The following is a 21,310-nucleotide window of genomic DNA, read 5'->3' as shown; positions in this document are numbered from 1 at the left end:
ACATTTCAGATGTGCAGGGCGATGTTGCTGTCATCCCGGAAACCAAGACTTTCACCTTTAAAAAGTCAATAAATCCTTCAGCATGGAAATTTAGCGTGTCAGGGTGAAGGATTTCAGCCTAGATTTCTTCTTGCTTCATGAAGAAGGAATGTCCCAAGTATATATGGCAGCCCTTCCACCTGCGGTTTAAAATACACCCAGGTCCTGCTATCTGAACATAATACGTTCCCTGGAAATAGTTATTTAGTTCCCTCCCGCCATGGTTTGTGCCTGGAATGGTTGCTGCCAACCAGAAAAATGCAAAGAACTGTTCATATATCTGAATCAATCGTTCATGTAGTGAGGTTTGGGTGTAATTATTTATGTTTGGATAACTGAGATTTTGGATAATGAGCATTCCCATAGTGAGACCTGCATGTGGTATATTTCAATGAGGAATATACTTTGGGCTCTCTCTCTTTTGGCACACTTCAATCTCCAGATTATATATAACTGAATATAAAATGGGAGGGAGGGGAAAGCCCTGTTTGTATGTGCTGTATCCAAAATCCACAAAAATGTTAAAACATATGCATTTCTTAACACTTCCAAAATATGGGGCGGTATTCAGTGCTAGTGCTACTCAGAGTAGACCCACTGAAGTTAATGGGCATGGCTATCTTAGGTTTACTAATTTTAATTGTTCTGCTCTGAATAGGACTTCATTGAAAGCAACCAAAAATTTTCTTTCCCCAGAAGCTGTTGGTATGGCGACCACATAATGGTCCCAAAGCCCATTCTTGATTTATTTTATTTATTGCAATGTGCAATGTGTGTCTGTGTTTTATATTGTTATGAGTATGTGCCCAAATCGGTGCAGCTGAACTATGATAATAGCAGCCTGACAATTAGTTGCGAGGTGGGTGGTGTGAAATGAATAGGGATGTTGGATACAAGATCAAACATCACTGTTCTTTAGTCCAGCGTGTAAGGCCTACTCAGAGAAGAAGGGCCTCATGTAGAAAGGCCTGGTTGGTCTCACATGGAGATGGTGAACTCAGCTCTGGTGAGGCAATGGGAGAGTGTCGGTATTAAGATTGGTCCAGCCCTGTTGTAGCATGTGATCTGGGAGGCAGCTATTATAGACTGATGTGTAATTGGCCGGGATCTGGCGCCTGGAACTCCTGGAATCTTGCACTACTCAGAAATTGAGGTGGCTTGCAACAGTATATCAACACAAGATGGAAATCTGAACACATGCAGACATGCTTAGGAAAGATGGTGTGATTTACCTTGAAAGTTATTATGAAATACTGTTATGTCGGAAAAGGCTCATTTGAAGGCAAAGTTAGAAACTCAGTGAATTATTCATCAGTTCAGCTTGGATAAGTGAAGGTTAGAGTATGAGACCTTGCATATCATGTCCCATTTCTAGCTGCAGAATTGGGAGACACGGACAATTAATGCTGCTTCGTGGTTTTTTACTGCAAAAGAAATTAGTGGAAATAAAGAGGGGAGACGAGCAGTCTAGCCACAATCTAGCTACAGAGATGAAGATATGGATTCATGAACTGCACAAATAAAGGGGCTAATTGCTTTTTGTTCGAAGGGCAGATGACAGTGCATATAGGGAAAGGTATTTAAGAGTCTGTTGAAAGCAATTTGTGTGTTGAGTCAGTGATTATGAAGCAGGCATCTGTAAGCAATTAAGTTGGAGTCTATCTGCGAAGTGTATTTTTAAGGATTGTTCTGACTGGTGCTGAAACACAAACAAATTGATTGTAGCTGCATGGTCACAGACTTGACGGTGGCATCGTCGATGCTGCTCAAATGTCACCACCATTGTGGTTTTGCTGCCAGGACCAGCTTCAGGTTTGCAAGCCTTCCTTCCTTCCTGTACTCCACCTTCCTCCATCATTTGCTGGCTTACAATAAAGTACCTTGAGTGGGTAAACTGTGCTTACTGCAAAGCATAATTGGCTTCCAAATTAGAACTGGAAAACCATTTCAAACTACATCTTTAATTTTTTTTTGATCCAGAGGCAAACTATAGCTCTTTTTTGGCATTTTGTAGGGTTATGTGAAGGCAAAGGTTTGTAGAGAGACTGGGAGTGTGTCTTGGCCATGCCCCAATGTCTCCAGGTATACCCACACCACTCCCAGTCCTTATCATGATTAGCCATGGTCATTTTTAATGATTACTTTGCATTTTTTAATGTTTTTATATGTTTTGTTGTATATATTGTTGTACACCACCTTGATATTTTATATGCATTTATAAAACATATTATGCAATTCTTTTAACACGAGAAGCTGTTTGATATTCAGCAGCTGATTTCTATACGTACGCTGGCTATTTTTTGATTTCTTACCGCATTGCAAAATTCAGTGCAGCATTTGAACTGTGCTGAACTGACCATTATGTATAACTGTTGGATACATCTTCAATTTAAGCGTGATACAAGAGAAGTAGAAAGAATGATTATTTTTATGTGCGCTACTTTTTTTGTTTGCCAGGAGAAACAGATGACCGGGAACAGGCAAAGCTTGAAGTAAAAGTATGGGATCCAGACAGCCATCTCACTGATCATCAGATCGACCAGTTTTTAGTAGTAGCCCGGTAAGATTAACACCTTCATTCTCTCCCCCTCTTAATAATAAAGGGCATGATCCAAGCCAGGGGTGGGGAAGCCATGCCCCCCCCCCCCAATGCATAATCTTTCCTCCATGGAACAAATGTTATAAGGAGTCTATTCTGTTTTCCCTGGAGAAGAGAAGAATGAAGGTAGGCTCGCTGGCACCCTTAAAATATATGAAGAATTGTCACACAGAAGATGAAACAAAGCGGTAACTGGCAGAAGGCATGGGGAGGGTGCCAGAGGCTGTGAACCCAAAGCTGCCTAGGTCCCCCTAAGGTGCTTGTTTCCCCGCCTTCTGACCTTGGGAGGGGAGTTTCTGCATCTCCCAGCCTATCCAGCAGAGCTACAGATGTTGCAGCAGGTATCCCACTCAGTGCCTCCCCAGACCTGTTGTTGTTGTTGTTAAAATTTATTACCTGCCCTTCATGCTGAGGTCCCATGGCAGGATTACGACAATGAAAGCACAAAAATAATGATGTAACACAACATCGCACAATATTAAAACAGATTAAAGAACTTACAATTACAGAAGTTGCTTTTCCTGAAAGAGAAGCAAATTCTCTGTTTTCTCTCTTTATTTCTTTTCTCTGCTTACCTACAATCTTAAGTTTTCCACAATCATTATGGGGTTAAGAGGTAGTCGTGTGTGTCTGTCTGTGTGTGTGTATTCAGTGGCGGAGCTTCATGCTCTGGCACGGGGGGGGGTGGAGAACAGGCAGGGGCGGGGCTAGCGTGCATCCTGGGGGTGGGGCGTGCCACCCGCAGGGGTGGGGCACACATCCTTGGGGTGGGGCACGCCGCCTACAGGGGTGCGGTGCCCAGCACTGTTGGGGGGCAGCCGCGATGGCACTCCACTGGGATCGCACTGCTGGGGGTGGTGCACTTCCCCCGCACTCCTCTTCTTCCACCAGTGTGTATATTTTTCCAAGAAGAAAAATCTTATCATTTTCTGTGACTTGACTCTTATGTGAGCTTTTAAGCCCTGGTTGTCTCAGTAGCTCTTTTTATTCTATCTGCCCTCATTGGAAAATCTCAAGTTGAATGTTTCGTCTAGTACAAATAAAGCCCCTCTCCCTTATTCATTTCTGTTTTTGTAAAAAATACATTTATTTCCACCGTGCTACATGGAAGGGTCTTCAGCGTGAGAAGTTCTGGTTCTTCCAATTTCTTTCTTTTTTTCTTTTGGCCTCAGCATTGCCACAAAATATTCTTTAGCAAGTTATTTGAAAGAGATTCTCCCCTGCCAACAGTTTTCTCTTGCTGTTTCCTGAGATTGAATTGGAAGTAGATATACTGTTGTATTTGTAGTGTAGGAGAACTTAATTTCCAATAAATAATTTTCTTTTTTTGTAACTTTGTGGTTGCACTCCCCCTGTGGAAGAAACCAACATGGCTCCATCAATTTTAGTAATTTTCCTTTGTGCAGTGAATCAGAAGAAAAGTAAACAATGCACTCAGTATATTAAGTATTATTTGTGTTTCTTTTGCTTGCCTAAGGCCACCTTGTGATTTAATGACAGAGGTGAGATTCCAGTTGGACACTTCCTGATTTGTAGCTCAGTCAGCACAATTTTGATTTCTTTTTCCAAAAAGAAAATTAGCCAGTCTTTAAAAATGCAGCTATTGATCTGTCCCAGCCACTGAATTCTTGCTCACCAAAGACTGTGTTTCTTCTGGGCTTTGTCAAAGCCCCTGGGATCCCGCACAGAGAATGACTTTCTGAGGACTGCCATTGTGAATTATTTCCATATGCTGTACTATTACCATAATAGAGGTCTCACACTTAGGAGGCCTGTGTGTGTCCTGCTTTAGACAGGTAAAAAAAGTAAAGGTAAAGGACCCCTGACAGTTAAGTCCAGTCGTGAACGAATCTAGGGTCGCTGTGTTCATCTCGCTTTACTGGCTGAGGGAGCCGACGTTTGTCTGCAGACAGTTTTTCCGAGTCATGTGGCCAGCATGACTAAGCTGCTTCTGGTGAAACCAGAGCAGCACACGGAAGTGCCATTTACCTTCCTGCCGGAGCGGTACCTATTTATCTACTTGCACTTTGACATGCTTTCGAACTGCTAGGTTGGCAGGAGCTGGGACCGAACAATGGGAGCTCACCCCCCTTGCGGGGCCTTGAACCGCGACCTTTCGATCGGCAAGTCCAAGCGGCACATTGGTTTAGACCACAGTGCCACCCGCATCCCCGTCCTAACCATTACATCTCTGCAATTGATGCAAAAAACAAAAAACAAAACAAAAACCCCTTGATAGATACCACCATGCATCTTCCACTCTTGTGCATGATTTGACCAGGGAATAATGCCATTCCACAAGAAGTGGGCCTTGAAGTGGCTTTGTCTTTAGGCTGATGAGCTAGATAGGATAGGACACCTCAGCATGGTCAAGCCAAGACTGTATAGGCAGTCTCGTCTCCTGTCTAGGAGCATCGCAAAACTCCCATCGCCTGTGCCACGTGTGACCTCCATGTTGGAGGCTAGACACTGGTTAGAGAAAGCCCGAGGACTGCATTCCTCCTGGACAACCTCAAGCAGTAATTGATGGAACTAGAGATAACAAATGGCTGAAGCAATGAATGTGAATAATACATTTATACAATGGGCTAGTTTCTACACACACCCTCACATCTCGCTCCATCCCTCTCGTCATGTAAGAAGCATTATCAGATGCAAGAGGTGAGACTCTTCAGGGTCAGACAAAGAGACCTCGATGTCCACATGTCATCGTCCCCAAGCTTGATGTCCCCAACCCCTGCTTTATCAACCGTATCTTTGTATGGCCACACAATATTGGCTGCTCAGTATTTTCTAACAGTAGGAGGTCATCGCCTTTTCCAGTGCTTGACTTGTTATTAAAGCAGTGCCCCATTCCACTAAGGATCCTGCTTAGGGGTTGAGCAGTCTGTCTCTTCAATACCGCTGACGAAAACATTCTATGGGCCAATTAAGGTTTTTAAAAACTAAAAACACCAAGCCGCAGACCCTCCGTGTCAACAGCTCACAGATAATTACAGCTGGAAATTGACCCAAGGGACTTGCAGCCATCAGACAGTGAGAATGTGACATATTGGATATATTATCCACTCTAGCCGGCTGCATTATTTCAGAGAAGAAATGTTCTTTGGATCAGGAACTCATCCTTTGGAGCAAGCAGTGCTTATTATTACCGATGTTGGTGTTCTCTCTACCTTAAAGAAAACAGAACGAAAAAACCTCAGTGTGAGGAAATGCGATAATGAAACACAAACAAGTTAAAATCTGGCCTCTGCTTTTATTCTTCTTTTTTTAAAGGTGGAAGTGTGGTAGATGTGGGACAAAGAACAACAAATATCTCAGGCTGCATTTGCACTGACAATTTGTTGCCTGTGCTCTTTTTTATTATTTGGGCTTCCCAAATTACAGCCTCTATTTTTGTTCTTGACTTTTCTTTCCAGAAGCTGTACACCCCTGAGTAAGGAGAGTCTACACAAAGCTTTGTTCAGATGAGCAAGTTCTAGTATTGCAACACAACAAGAAACTGCTGTAGAAAAGCACTAGATAACACATGGCTTAAGTCCCGCCAGATGATTTTGTGCTGGTGAAAGCAGCAGAGCTGGCTCTGAACAAGCTTATCTGCCTGCAGTATATTTCTTGTGCTGCTCAAAGGGGAGCAGATGTGGTGCATCAGTGGAAAGTGCAGATACAAAGTTCTCTGGGGCAAGACTGGAGAAACAGAAAACGTTTGTGTGCATTGGCATGTTTGTATTAGCAAAAAATGATAAGTCTCCAAGCCCTTGCTAGTTTGGCCACTGTGACCAAGGCATTCCAGATGCCTTGGCTGCACAAAAACTAAAGATGCCCCCTACAACCTCAGAAACACTGCTTAGCTAAGTTGTTTTGAATACCTTGGTCACATGGCAGATATACCACCCCTAGTCTTCTCCCAACCTTGGACTTGGGGAGGGAATTGGGATCACTGTGCAACAGTCAGATCAATCCCCTTCTAATGGTTCAGCTTCAGAGTTAAGAATTAGGCTGGGACTTGTCATGGTCGCCAGAGGCGGTTGTCACACTCGCCACAGGGGAGTGAAAATAATGGAAGACTACTTTGGGGATTGGATACCCTTCGGGATCATTTCTGATCCTTGGAGGGGAAGCACTCTGCACATTTGCAAGCACATTTCTTTCTTAGGAGTCCTTGAGCATATTTCTTGCTCTGCACTCAGGTATTATGTTGGAATAGTTACAGTTTGTAGCAACATTATAAGGGCTGGCATCATGCAATCTTTTAACACCCCCTCATCTTTGATTTTGTTGTTTCTCAGTTTCTGATGACCCACCGCTATTGAGAAAAATAAACTGAAATGTAAATGTCAAACTAAAAAAACCTCTCTTAACAGCTTGAATAACACAGCGGTCCTCTCTCAGTCAGGCTAAGGTGGAGGTGGTCATCCAATTTAAAGCCCAAAAAAATCCTTTTAAAATAATGATGGTTGAGGAAAATAAATAGCTGATTGCCTCATTTACTTGTGTAAATTGCTAAAAAACATGGAGTATTAATGGCCTTGGTGATGTTGTTTTTTTGCAGTTCACCTTAAAGTACAAACCAGCAGCTGTAAAGTCCTGTAGTACTCCAACTGTTGACAGATTTTTATTGTTATTTTTATGAAAGGAAATGTAATATGAAATTTCAAGTTTTCTTCAATTATGCCTTCAAGTTAAAAGGAAAATTGACATATTGGAACAGGAGTCACAGTGGGTTGATTCATAAGTGTACTTAATATGCCCTATTCTTTTGGTTGCTCTTGTGTTGGTAGCCCCTATTTAATTGGTAGAATGTTTAAATAACCCAAGTATGGAGGTGGGTCTGGGCCATTTAAATATTCTCTGGTTCTTAGAGGAGCTGCTCATAGATAAGTGGTTGGGAGAGCATTCTAAGGGTACTAAAAACACTGTTTTTTCTGGGTGTTTGGGTGGTGTGTGAGATACTGAGCCTCGACACAGGGTGTTTTTTTTGTGTGCTTTTAAAAAATGTGCTTCAGTAACACTAATAGCCCCTGGAAATCAACTTAATCTGTCTTTGTAGGTTAGCATTACTCTGGGTGTGTTTGTGTCAAGACATGGTTGAGGTCAGAGGTATCTCTCCAAAAGACATGCCCTCAGCCCCTGGCATAGAAATGCAGCTTACTAACCATTTAGTAAGCTTACAATAAAGGAAAAAAAGCCTTCCACAAAGGGATTGACAGCTCCACCCCTCCTATACAAGCTTGCTTACTCACCTGTGTACAATTCCTGGTCACCTATGGCTACCATGTGCATATAGTTGAAGACAAAGTTGCAGTCATTAGCCTAGATGTACTTGCAGTTTCTCTCTGCGTGCAACAGATCTCTCTGCTTGTCTCACAGCGTCTTCCTGAATTTATTCACTCCACTCATGCCCCCACTTGCACAGAAGTTTTATTGGCACACCAAATATGAAAGCTATAGATATAGATATAGTCTGTGGTGACATTTGCCCCTATTAATGCAGATTCACTTTCGGTTTTCACGCTAAACATCTGAGTTTGCTTTGAAGTCTTTCCATTCACAGGTGAATCCTAACATGCCTGCCAATAAACTATGGAGCGCATGTGGAAGAGTGGGCATGCATATGATGCCTTTAATGTATATCTGGTTTTCATTGTTTTATGGGTATTTTTTAATTTTTAATTTTTGCAATTCTTTTGTATGTTTTTCAGTGCGGTTGGTACGTTTGCCCGAGCTCTGGACTGCAGTAGTTCTGTAAGACAACCTAGTTTACACATGAGCGCTGCTGCTGCTTCCCGTGACATCACTCTGGTAAGATGCTTCCTTGAAATCCTGTTTTTGCGCATTAATGCATACTGGGCGGGATTTAAGAGGCCGACTCCCTCCTGGTCCTCTGTGCTGCTGATCAGGGTGTGAAGGATTTTGAATACCTGCATGTGAATGTGAATGAGTACTTCCTTCAGCTGCCTCTTGTTCAAGCCAAACTGCTGGGAACCTTCTTGTAGAATCACAGAACTGTAGTATTGGAAGGGACTTTGGGGGTCTTCTAATCCAACCCCCTGCAATGCAGGAATCTCAGCTAAAGCATCCATGACAGATGGCCACCCAAACTCCCATGAATGAGGTTTTCTTTCTCAGAGGTAGGGGCTGGAGGAGGAAGAAATACATCACATGGAAGGTGTTTTAGGTAGCATTCAGGGGTAGGGTGGGGATTGCAAATTGTCTCCGTTTAGGTTAGCAGATACTTCCACAGGACCTAAAGTTGTTCTGAAAATGGAACAGCAACATTGGATTTCACCCACAGAACTTAGAGCTAAGGCTATGATCCTATTCCATAAGTGATATTCAATTAAGTTTTACTCGGAGTCAACTCACTTAAAATAATGAACATGACTAAGTTAGGCCCATTAATTTCAGTGGGTGTACTCTGAGTAGATGAATACCACCTTGCAGTAAGCCCAGTTGAACACAAGAGAACTTTTAAGTGGGCATGTTTAAGACTGTGCTGCAAAACACCCAGGTGTTTCAGGGTACAGTAGGTTCATGTCATCCATCCCTTGACCCCTGACAGGCCTGTACAAACATTATTTTAGGGCTGGATTTTGGCATCTCTCGGTGTTTGGAAATGGTTGCTCTTTGTTCCTGAAACTAATAATAAAATGCATTTTTTGAAAGTGGAAGAATGATACCATTTAATCATAATATGAGAGCATCCTTTAGATAACCACGTGCTGTCATAAGAGAATAAGCACAAAAATGTATGAAAATATGGTACTCATCTTTCAGTGTCTCTGAATATGGCAATTGATAGGTTAGTCCCAAAAGCATGATAAAGCTTGACTGAAAATAACTTGATACTGTTACATATGGAAATCTGAAACACAAATCTTTACAAACTAGGTCAGTGGTTCCCAATTGGTAGTCCATCGACCCCCTGGGGTCTGCCTAATGCACCCGGGCGTCTGTGGCACATACCTTTCAGCTGTCTGGGACATCCCATTTTTGGTCGCCATACTCTCATGTGGGTCATGTGACCGCATGTCCCGGTTTTGTCCTGGGACATGTTGGAGGCTACGGTGGCGCCATTCACATAACGAAAACTACCACAGAGATAGCAACATTTTCAAAAGTAGGGGGTCCATGGCTTGGCTTTTGAAAAACGGGGGGGGGGGGGTCTGCAGAACTTGGCTAATTGGGAACTGCTGAGCAAGTTCACAATAGTCATCTTCAGGAGTTACTTAAAAGACTTAAGTTATCACGGGGGAAGGAGGCGGAGTGGGCAAACACGCAAGCTGGGCCCCCATCACCGATCTCATTGCCCTTCCACTCATGGGCAGTGTGAGGTGGGCAGCCTCTTGTACCTGGCGGAGGAGCCCTGTATGCTTCAAAACCCTGTAAAATTAGTGGAAGATGAATGGGGAGCTTCCATGATGAGGATAATGTGGACAGTGGTGAGGCGCAGCTCATCCCCAGTGCTCCTCTCGTATGATAACTTACCCTTCTTCAGTAACACCTAAAATGGCTAAACCTGTTCTTCTTTTGCTGTTGCAAATTCAAGAAGAAGCCAGGAGCTTCTCGGGAGGAGGGCCGGGCTGGCACTGAGGCAGCTCTTAACTGCGTTTGCACTAGTAGCTACGTGGAACTGCATTGAGAGGCAATAGTGTAATGGTGAGAGGATCAGACCAGAGACAGAGGATATCCAGGCTCAAGTCCCTACTTCATTGTGAACCTCACTGGGCAATCTTGATCTAGTCTCTCTCTCTCTCTCTCTCTCTCTCTCTCTCTCTCTCTCTCTCTCTCTCTGTGTGTGTGTGTGTGTGTGTCTCAATGTACCTCAGAGGGTTATTGTAAAGCTATAATGGAAGGAGGGACCATGGAGGAACAGCGGGAAGTTATATAAATATGCATGGCCTTTGGGTATCTGGCATTGTATTTCCCCTCCTTCACACTGTTCCAAGGCTGTTCTGTCCTCAAAAGTACACACTGGGTACACTGACTGACTGATACATTTAGTTTTTGGACAGTAGTGCGAAAGTTTTATCCTTGCTAATGATTAACTTCGTTAACCAGAAGAGCCAAGCCAGATTTAATTACCATTCTGTGCTCTTGTTCATTATCTCGACCATTTCTTGCCTGCTTTCTTGGCATTATTAAAACTTCTGTTCTCTTTTTGTTCTCTCAAGCTAAGGAGGATGTTTCCCCCTTCAAATAGCACTTTTACTCTTAATTGGTGATCATATTTGGAGCCGACGTGCTCTCTGAGGGTTTTGATATATTTCATTACCATCCTGAAAGTACTTGGATGTTAAAACATAGTATTCTAACCCTCTTTTTAAAAGCAGCTAGCCCTTGCTTTCTTGTTTTGTTCTTTTACTGAATTGAAAGTCCTTTGTTGCTGTGTCTCTTAAAGGCTGTATGTTCAGCGGTAGAGTGCATGCATTTTATTCAAAAGGTCTCAGCTTTGATCCCCAGCATCTCCAAAGGGAATCTTCCAGCCAATGCTAGTCAGTGTCAGCAGTACAGACCTATACGGACCAATATTCTGACTTGGTATAAGGCAGCTTCATATGATTCTGTGTTCCTCCCTCGTTCCTAATGCCCTTTTCAAGTTATTTCTAAAATGCGTTGCGTGCTTTGGGCATCCTCCCTTAAGATGGGACTAATTTGTAGGTTTAAGGGACTCTCCTGGAGGTTTCTACAGCATTGTACAGACAATAAAAATTCAGGATTAATCAATACACAAAGAGGTAAATAGGATCACGCTGACTTGTCCTAAACCCACACAGATTAGGTGCTCTGTGCAGACCCTGCAGGCATATGTGCCCACAAAAGGCTGTAAACAAGACCCAGTTGATGCATGGGTGTTCGGGATGTGCAAATGTGATCCCGTTCCCCTCCACCGTGTCTCATTGTATTGCTCTACCTTGGATGTTTTGCTCTACCTTGGATGGTCTTCTGAACAGGTCTTACAAGACTCAGGTTTGCTCACTTAACCTGCACTGTTTCTTGCCTATTTTTATAGTCAAGAAAGGGAAGCATGAGGGTAACAGAAAGCAGGAACTGCGGTTGAATTAAAATCTGTATCATGGGAAGGGTGCAACAGAAGAGAAAGGGTTCTCAGCTCTTGTTTACTGCAATTAGGATGTAGAGAAGTGTGGATCCCATTTAATTTAGTGTGTTGCTTTTGTGTTTTTTGTCCAGTTTCATGCCATGGATACATTGCATAAGCATAACTATGACCTGAGCAGTGCTATTAGTGTCCTGGTTCCACTTGGAGGGCCTGTCCTTTGCAGAGATGAAATGGAAGAATGGTCCGCTTCAGAGGCTAGTTTGTTTGAAGAAGCCCTAGAGAAATACGGCAAAGACTTCAACGACATACGACAAGACTTTGTAAGTAGAAGTATACCCCCTTTCTATCCATTATTAAGTTGTTTTCCACAGACAGCTGGATTTTGGTGTTAGAAACTAAGTTGTATAAACTAGGCACCAAATGGCTCCTTAAACCAAGGTGGCACTTGCCAAAACAGAATGTCTAGTTGCCATTCTTGGGCAAGATGGCTCTAGAGCCTTATTTTTCAAATGATGGAGTGACAGCGATTGATTATCCAGTTAAACATCCAGCTAGTTCAGATGACAACCTTGAGCTAAGTTAAGAAGTTTGAGAACTTAAAGAAGAAAAGTCACTTGATCCAGGGACAGTCTACATATATATATATATTGGGCTATTCCTACCTCTTTTTCTTAAAGGTGACATGGACCATTCATAATGTAAGAATGTCCTTCACAACTGTGAGCAGGGCAGTGGGGTGGGTTAAGTGAAGACAAGTGACAACTATGACGTTTGTTCACTGCTCCTGCTCAGGCTGCACAGAAAAATCATTTTGGTTCCTGCAATTCTTTCTGATTGTGCAGATAAAATATAGCCGATAGAATTCTACAGGATGAGGTATTAGCGTGTGAAAACAGTCCAGATCCAATGACCCCCAGGCATGCAGCTCCAGATGGTGGAGATGTCAGGCACCATTCTGGCACCCAGGCATCTTCACTTGGTTGCAAGTAGTCCATACGTGTGCATGTAAATATCAGAGGAAGGCCCATACTTCAGTAGTAGAGCATGCAAATGGTCCCAGCTCAAAGCCTGTTAAGTCTGCATTAAAAAGGTGGCAGTGCTGTTGAGGTCCTCTGCCTGGAGACCTTGGAGAGCTGCTATCAGACAGAATAAACAAAACTGGATAAGTGGAATGGCTTTTTATAAGGCATCTTTATATGTGGAGCGGAAATAATGTGCCTGATGTAGACAGTTCACTGAGGGAAAAACACCTGAGTGCTCCCCCCCCCCCACCTTCGTGGCATCATTTAACAATAATGGCTGTTCTTAAAAAATTAATTGGCACCTGTTTGCCTGATCATAGCTGCTAGGATTGCCATTAAATCAGAGGTTTTGTAACATAGCTTGCAAGCTGCATTTAAACTGCAGTATCCCAATTTAAGATGCTGTAGTTTAGGCAGTGAGGCCAACACTAGGAGCACAAGGAGGGGAGAAGGAGAAGCCCCTGAGGGTGTGCAGGGCTCATTCTCAGCCTGATAGAAGGGGTCAAATTATTCTCTTAATACTATCACAAATTGGAGGTAAACAAAATTTTAGCAGTTTGCAAAAGAAAAGAAGTTTAGATTTGAAAATGTTTGCAGTTTTTTTCTGTTTGAAAAGATACATAAATGGCATGAGAGCTTGGAAGTCCAATGAACCGTGTCTACATATTAATGAAGTTCATTCTGTGTTCCCAATTTCAAACACTGATGGATGTTGTTAACACGGTTGGAATAGAATAAAGGTGGAAAGGGTAAATTATGTTGGTGTAACTTAAAGGTAAAGGTACCCCTGCCCGTACGGGCCAGTCTTGACAGACTCTAGGATTGTGCGCCCATCTCACTCAAGAGGCCGGGGGCCAGCGCTGTCCGGAGACACTTCCGGGTCACGTGGCCAGCGTGACATCGCTGCTCTGGCGAGCCAGAGCCGCACACGGAAACGCCGTTTACCTTCCCGCTAGTATGCGGTCCCTATTTATCTACTTGCACCCGGGAGTGCTTTCGAACTGCTAGGTTGGCAGGCGCTGGGACCGAACAACGGGAGCTCACCCCGCCGCAGGGATTCGAACCGCCGACCTTTCGATCGCCAAGCCCTAGGCACTGAGGCTTTTTACCCACAGCACCACCCGCGTCCCTTGGTGTAACTTACCCTATTTGAAACTCTGTTCCAGAGCCAAGCTGCTTCCTGCTGAGCCAGCCAAGCCTTCAAAACTAGAGTTTTTCTTCCATTGCCCTTTTGTAACTTCTGCTGGGTTGTTAGGTCCGAACATAGTTTGGAATAGGGGTATGTCTCCTCCGTCACTATCCCACCCCTTCTTTACGCCTTGCCTCAGCTTAGCCATCACCAGCTGAGCCAGGTTGGTGTATTTCTGCCCTTGTATTTCCAACTGAACTGGGCTGAGGGTCCTCAGTTGGCTTAGCCAGAGATCCTCTTACTCCAGACTTTGCTCATCCCTGCAGATCTTGAGTTTGGGTTGTTCCCAAAGTCAGCTTCAAGAACATAGTTTGCAACCTTGGAAAGGTCAGAGATCTCCGCAAAGTTCTCTAAACTTGGAATAAAGAAGTCTGCCACTTTAAAAAAAAAATGTACTCTGTTTCATCTTATGTATCATTTTTATAGTTTAAGTGATTTAATCCCTGCTGGATTAAAATAAAGGTTTGGAATATACACATCTTATCTTCAAGGCACCAAGATAAAAAAAAAAAAAAGCATGCTGTTTTATCCGAGGTTGACCCTCCTGAGCAGTTGAAAGAACTCTGGAAGTACAAAGTCCTGCTGCTAATGTGGCAGAAGTAAATACTAGCTATCTGCTAAGATGCAGTGTTACTGGTAGGGACCAAAAACTAGAATAATTAATGTTAATGATATATCAGTTCATGAAAACTATGTGCTGTTTTTGAGGATATGCTGTCTTGCTCGGTATGTCATCCACAGTTGCCATCGCTGCCCCTCTGGCTTCTCTGATCTTGCAAATTAATTCTATCGCGACATTAAGTAATCATTTGATAACAGAATGCCTACTTCTTAGGGAAGAGGGTTGATCCGCAGTGGGATACAGCTGACTCATTTTGGCACACTCTTCCTACTAACTGTGTGTCGATGTGTGAAAAGCTCAGTGCAGAAGGGTTCCATCACTTTTGTAACACTTAGGGCTTGGAATGGGACAAACGGGATGGAGGTAAGGCTTGCAATATGTCTCTCCTGGAGGCGTGCTAACTTGAAAACAACTTGTGCCAAGATTTCTTCATAATATAGGAAGCTGACATGTGGAAAGCTAACAGTATTTTTACCGGCTAGCCCTCACTTTTTTAAAAAACAAAACACTTAATGAAAGCACTGTGTCACTTTGTCTCAAAGGTCCACAGTGCAGTGGTAGAGTCCATAGTATGCATGCAAAAGGTCTGAGGTTCACTCCGTAGCATCACCATATAAGACAGCCAAAAACCCAGAGAGTCAGCCTTGAAAATACTAAGTTCGAAGGAACAATGGTTTGACTTCGTATAAGGCAGCTTCATAGAAACAGAGAGTTGTAGGGCTAGAACAGACTCTGAGGGTCTTTGAGTCCCTTGTTCCTAGTCCTCTTCCACTACCCATGGAGATTAAAAAAACAACACCCCCAGACAGTACAATTTATAAACAATGGCAAGACAAACGAAGTTAGAAGTATCAAACTGATGTCAGCATTTGAAAAGGTCCTTAATAGAAGAATTCATGTCTTCTTAAGATTTTAATTATTTCTTAAATAGATTTTAACGGAATTTTTAAGGCCTTTCTCAACCTGTGGGTCCCCAGATGTTGTTGAACTACAACTCCCATCACCCCTAGCTAGCAAGGCCAGAGCTCAGGGATGATGGGAGTTGTAGTCCAGCAACATCTGGGGACCCACAGGTTGAGAACCACTGCTCTAAGGCATGGGTAGGCAAACTAAGGCCCACTTTTTACATGAGTAGAATGTGTCCTTTTATTTAAAATGCATCTCTGGTTTATTTGTGGGGCATAGGAATTTGTTCACCCCCCCCCCATAAAAAAATAGTCCGGCCCACCACAAGGTCTGAGGGACAGTGGACCGGCCCCCTGCTGAAAAAGTTTGCTGACACCTGCTCTAAGGACTAGTACAAAAGTCCAGTGACTTTCCCAGATCCTAAGCCACCAGAATTTGTCTAGCCAGACTCGTGAGTGTGCTTCCTTACCCATTTTCCAGAGAGAAGCAGGTAATTTTATTACGAGTGGCAAACCTGTGGGCCTCCAAATGTTGTTAGACTTCAGCTCCTATCAGCCCCAACCAGCAAGACCAGTGGTCAGGGATTATGGAAGATATATTCCAAAAAACAAAAAAACATGGCGAGCCCACCCCTCTTATTACCTTTGCTAACGTAGACTATGCTTCCTTGACGTCTAAATTGCAGTGAGATTTTTTTAAAGTCTTTTTTCCTGGGTCTAAATTACATTGTGCTGAGTTTGCTGCAACATTGCAGTTAAAATGTAAAGTTTATCAGACATTGTAATTAAGTATTTTTGTTTTGTTTTCCTCTTTCAGCTTCCTTGGAAGTCTCTGACTAGCATCATTGAATATTATTATATGTGGAAAACTACAGACAGATACATCCAGCAGGTAACTTTTCTGTACTTTGCCATGAGTTGGTCAAATAAATGAACATGAAGTTCTGTAGCACCTGGGTTGCTTTTGGACCTCCCTCTCTGAGGGTGGTCTGCTCTGGGAGAAGGAGATCTGATCTCACAGGGCCCCTTGCCTTTCTCTGGTTGGCAAGGGGTGTGTGTGGCAGGAGTGGCTCCCATTCACCTTGAGGATCTCTTATGCCATATTCCTTCAATTGTTTCCAATGGAAGCAATACAGGAAACAGGTTGGGTCGGGGGATAATGACCCAGAAACAGCCCCCACCCCCACCTGCCCCATTGTGGCCTCAAAAGGGCTTTGGATTTTGCAGCATGATTACGTTTGGTTCTCTCTGCCCAGTAAACAGATATTGTATAGATTCCAGAAAATGGGATTTAGAAAGTTAAATCTCGGCAGTAATCTAATTTAGGGAGGCTTTAAACGTGTCAAAATGCCTACATGGAAGACACATCTGAGGATTGGCACGTAGCCATAGATCAGATTATCATGTGTGATGATCTCACACACAACTCGACAGTGACACACACACACACACACACACACACAGAGAGAGCTAATTCCTGGAATTTCTCTGTGTAGGAAGTTAACAGCATTTGAAGTGACCTTTCATTTCTTTGAAGGATATAATTAAACATGATGAAGAAATCCAGGAATTATGTATATTTAGATACTTTGGCTTGGATCCAGAGCAGCCATTTCCTGAACAGGAGAGCTATTTGTGCTCAAAATTGAACAGAAGCAGATACTTACAGAAAGGGAAGGGGAGAGGCAGTTGATTTGTCTGATTTTTTTTTTTAAAAAAGCTAATTAATACAGTCTGATTCCACAATGGCTGTTGTAAATAAAGACTCAACAGCGTCATTACCCCTCCAGTAACAATTCTTTTTTCTAACTCAATACTTGGTCTTAACTTTATTCCTTATTTTCCTCAATTGGTTCCCATTATTTGGGAATACGTCCATCGCTCGCTCTTTCAACTCGGGGCTGTGTGTGTTCCAGCAGAGCCCAGGACAGAGTTGTTGTAACAGATCAGTGTCAGCCTATTGATGACAGTCATTTTGGTGTTAATTTATCCAAGTAGTAAGTAATTTAGGAGAAGATTGGTCCATATTGTTGTCATATACATAGTCATTGTCATTGTGGAAAAGCATGTGAGCACTAGAAACAGGCGCTTGTGCACAGCTTAGCTTTGCAGCATATGTGTGTGTGTGTGATCACACCTTCCAGCAAGCTGCCTACTTGATTTAGCTATTACGAAGTGTCATGAATTACTCTCCTTTATTTTAGGATATATACAGTGGTGCCTCGCAAGACGAAATTAATTCATTCTGCGAGTCCCTTCGTTTTTTCGTCTTGCAAAGCAACCCTATTAGCGGCTATTAAAGGCTTAAGGGATTAGCGGATTAGCTGCTAAAAGGCTATTAGCGGTTTAGCGGCTTAGAAAAAGGGGGTGGGGAGCGAAAAAAAATCTCAAGACTCGCAAGACATTTTCGTCTTGCGAAGCAAGCCCATAGGGAAATTCGTCCTGCGAAGCACATCGAAAAACGGAAAACCCTTTCGTCTAGCGGGTTTTCCGTCTTGCGAGGCATTCGTCTTGCGGGGCACCACTGTACATAGTCATTGTCATTGTGGAAAAGCATGTGAGCACTAGAAACAGGCCCATGTGCACAGCTTAGCTTTGCAGCATATGTGTGTGTGTGATCACACCTTCCAGCAAGCTGCCCATTTGATTTAGCTATTACAAAGTGTCATGAATTACTCTCCTTTATTTTAGGATATATATATATTTAACAAATCAGATTTTGAGGATGGCATTGTAACACTTAGAAACAAGTATTTAAAAATCAACCAGCATTGCAACAACTGCCGAGTTAAAGTCACCCTGAAGTTGAACAACCTTCCGCGGAATCCTGTGTTTAAATAAATGTGAGATCAACGTTGAGTCTTTACCTATCCCTGTGTTGAGCGGGCAGGTTTAACTTGATGCCACATGAATATCCCTGGCAAGGGCATTCCATAAGGCAACCTTCGCCAACATGGTACCTTCCAGTTATCTTCGACCACAATACCCATCAGCCCCAGTGATGGGTTTTGTAGTACAAAAGTCCTGGAGGGCACCAGGTTAGCGAAGCCTGCCACAAGTTTCAAAGCCCTTACCTGTCACCACCCCTCCAACTACCAGAAGTAGGGGAACCTGGATCTGGGGCCTCTGGGCTGGATCATAAAGACCGAGAAAGTCCATCTGGTTGCCTGACAGGAACTGAAATGTTGTAGTTCTGTGAGATATTAAATTTGTTCCATCTTTTCTATTAGAAACGCCTAAAAGCTGCTGAAGCAGAAAGCAAATTGAAACAAGTTTACATACCAACCTAGTAAGTATCACAAATATTAATGCTTCCTTTGAAAGAATAATAATAATAATGTGAAACGTGTAGAGAACAAATCCTTGTTTTTATTGGACAATCGAAGAAGCAGCATCCATAAAACGTAGATTGCTTTGAAGATTTTTCATAGCCTAGTAAGGTCCAGTTATGCCCATGCAGGCTTTTAAAAAAAACAGTTTTCAAATTACTGTATTTTTCGCCCTATAGGACGCACTTTTTACCCTCCAAAAATGAAGGGGAAATGTGTGTGCGTCCTATGGGGCGAATGCAGGCTTTCGCTGAAGCCTGGAGAGCGAGAGGGGTCGGTGCGCACCAATCCCTCTCGCTCTCCAGGCTTCAGGAAGCTCTGCGCAACCCTCGGCAGACCGGCTCCGAGGGTTGTGCAGAGCTGCCTGCAGTCCCGGGCTCAGCACAGCTCTGCACGGCCATCGGGAGCCGGGCGCGAAGTCCCGCCCGGCTCCGGATGGCCGCGCAGAGCTGCCTCCAGTCCTGGGCTCAGCGCACTTCTCCCCATCGCCAGCCCCACAAGCTGGGGGGACAGCGGGGAGGCGGAGCACGCCTCCCGCTGTTCCCTGACCTGGTTCTTCCAGCCCCGCACCTGGGGGGGGGGAAATAATTTTTTTTCCTTCACCCCCCCCCCAAAAAAAACTAGGTGCGTCCTATGGGCCGGTGCGTCCTATGGGGTGCAAAATACGGTATTTCCTTACATAGCAGTGCTAATGCAAAATCACAGACCTCTTCAGCAGCAATCCTATCCATGCTTACCTGGGATTAAGCCCAACTGAACACTGAATACGAAATATGTGTAGGGCTCCATGTTAATGGTACTCATGCCTGAGAAATAAAGTGTATGTTTACAACCTGAGACTATTTCCTCAATATGAACAGGTGACTCACATTAGGCAATATTGTTAAGTGTAGCTGCAACAATTATAAGAGGCGCTTTTGTATTGGACAAAATTTTACATCATTGCGTTTGGTAGGCTATAAAAGTGATTTCTGCAAATGTTCCTTGTGATGCTGTGATAAAAGTGATTTCTGCAAATGTTCCCTTTGCTGCTGATATCATAGTTTTGGGGGAGCATCTGGGCCCAGGGTTAGTAAATCTTCCAACGCCTCAAAATTAATAGAAGACCAGATGCATTTAACAAGTGAGGCACAGAGTCTCTACCGCCCCCCCCCCCCCCAATTCTGTACAAATACTAATCCAGCTGGTTCTTTGCAGGCCTTCTGGACGGATCTTCCATGCCATAGATATATTTGTTTGTTTCCAGCAGTTCCATCTCACCTTCCTAAAAAAATAATGAAGGTGGCTAATGAACTGATTAAAAAAAAAAAACCTGAAACAGTACTCAAAATCTAATCAAAGTCTAAGTAGAACTGTGATCATGTCTCAGAGACTTTCACATCCTCAAAAGCTTCAAGTGTTGGAAGCAGAAGCAGCCATCTTGTTTTTGCATTTTTACCTTAAATGCTACAATGATTGTTAGAATGCTGTGAATATATTGCTTGCAGTGACGCAGTCTGGGGTATGATTAGGTGGGGTACGAAATCCTGTCAACTCCAAGATATTGGTAGACTCTAAATCTGGGCTAGCTGCAAGAGTATGCACCATAAGAAAGCAGAATTCTCTAAAACAGGGACAGGGAACCTCTGGCCCGCCATTCAGACGCATTTCTGAGAATGATTTGGTAGCTGCTATGTGTTGATGCTGCATAAGATATTGTGTTGTCAGTCTTTCAGCATTTGTATTCATATCTGTGTTACGATTTTGCATTAAAGGAAAAAGTGCATAAGTAAGGAGTTTATTTGACCTGAGAGGAATAAATATGGGAAGCGAGCAGCATTAAGAATCCCAGATGTAATCTTTTGCTAATTGAACACTAAGGGTAACAATAATTCCTAATAATATTCTATAGCAAAAACGTTCTGGTTAGCTTAACACACACACACACACACACACACACACACACACTGTATTTCCCCATGTATAAGACTATATTTTTCCTAAATTTTTGAAGTTTAAAATAGGGAGTCATCTTATACACAGATAGTGCATAGCGCATTTTCTTAATTTTTAGTCTTAAAAAATAGGGGGCGTCTTATACACGGGGGCATCTTATACCCCCCCAAATACGGTATATATCTTAACACATTATATTATATTATATTATATTATATTATATTATATTATATTATATTATATTATATTATATTATATTATATTATATTATATTATATTATATTATTATAATTGGAATTGTTTCTTAGAGAATCATGACTAAAACTGAGATCTGTTTTACCCCCAGTATTTGATTAGTAATGTGCTTTTTGCACAAAGTTTTAATGCCAAGCACAGGAATTCTCATTTAGTGACCCTGGACTGAAGAACGGATTGCTGGGTGCTGCAGGCTGCCTTTGGTTCTCATTACTGCTAGCTGCTGCTTTGAGGAGGACATTTAGCTTCCTAGTGGCAGGTGCAGCATTTATATGCAAGTACGCATAGGACCTGGATGTAATAAACTGAGTTCAGTAATGGCACATGTGGCGGATTCCAAGCCTTTGAGAGCAT

General features: G+C 43.0%; 1 protein-coding gene across 5 annotated transcripts in view; it reads left to right on the top strand.

The window, feature by feature from the left end:
- Nucleotides 1-21,310, top strand: part of MTA3 (metastasis associated 1 family member 3) — a 122,377-nt gene that overhangs the window by 45,999 nt on the left and 55,068 nt on the right. For all 5 annotated transcript variants that reach the window (XM_083433047.1, XM_083433045.1, XM_083433046.1 and 2 more), the window contains exons 7-11: nt 2,497-2,599; nt 8,341-8,440; nt 11,831-12,019; nt 16,255-16,329; nt 18,668-18,726. In XM_083433047.1, coding sequence (XP_083289173.1) covers nt 2,497-2,599; nt 8,341-8,440; nt 11,831-12,019; nt 16,255-16,329; nt 18,668-18,726 — 526 coding nt within the window. The remainder of the gene's footprint in view (nt 1-2,496; nt 2,600-8,340; nt 8,441-11,830; nt 12,020-16,254; nt 16,330-18,667; nt 18,727-21,310) is intronic.

Source organism: Podarcis tiliguerta, assembly GCF_965153285.1.
Source record: "Podarcis tiliguerta genome assembly, chromosome: 3".
Taxonomy (NCBI): Eukaryota; Metazoa; Chordata; class Lepidosauria; order Squamata; family Lacertidae; genus Podarcis; species Podarcis tiliguerta.
This window is presented reverse-complemented; position numbering and strand designations above follow the sequence as displayed.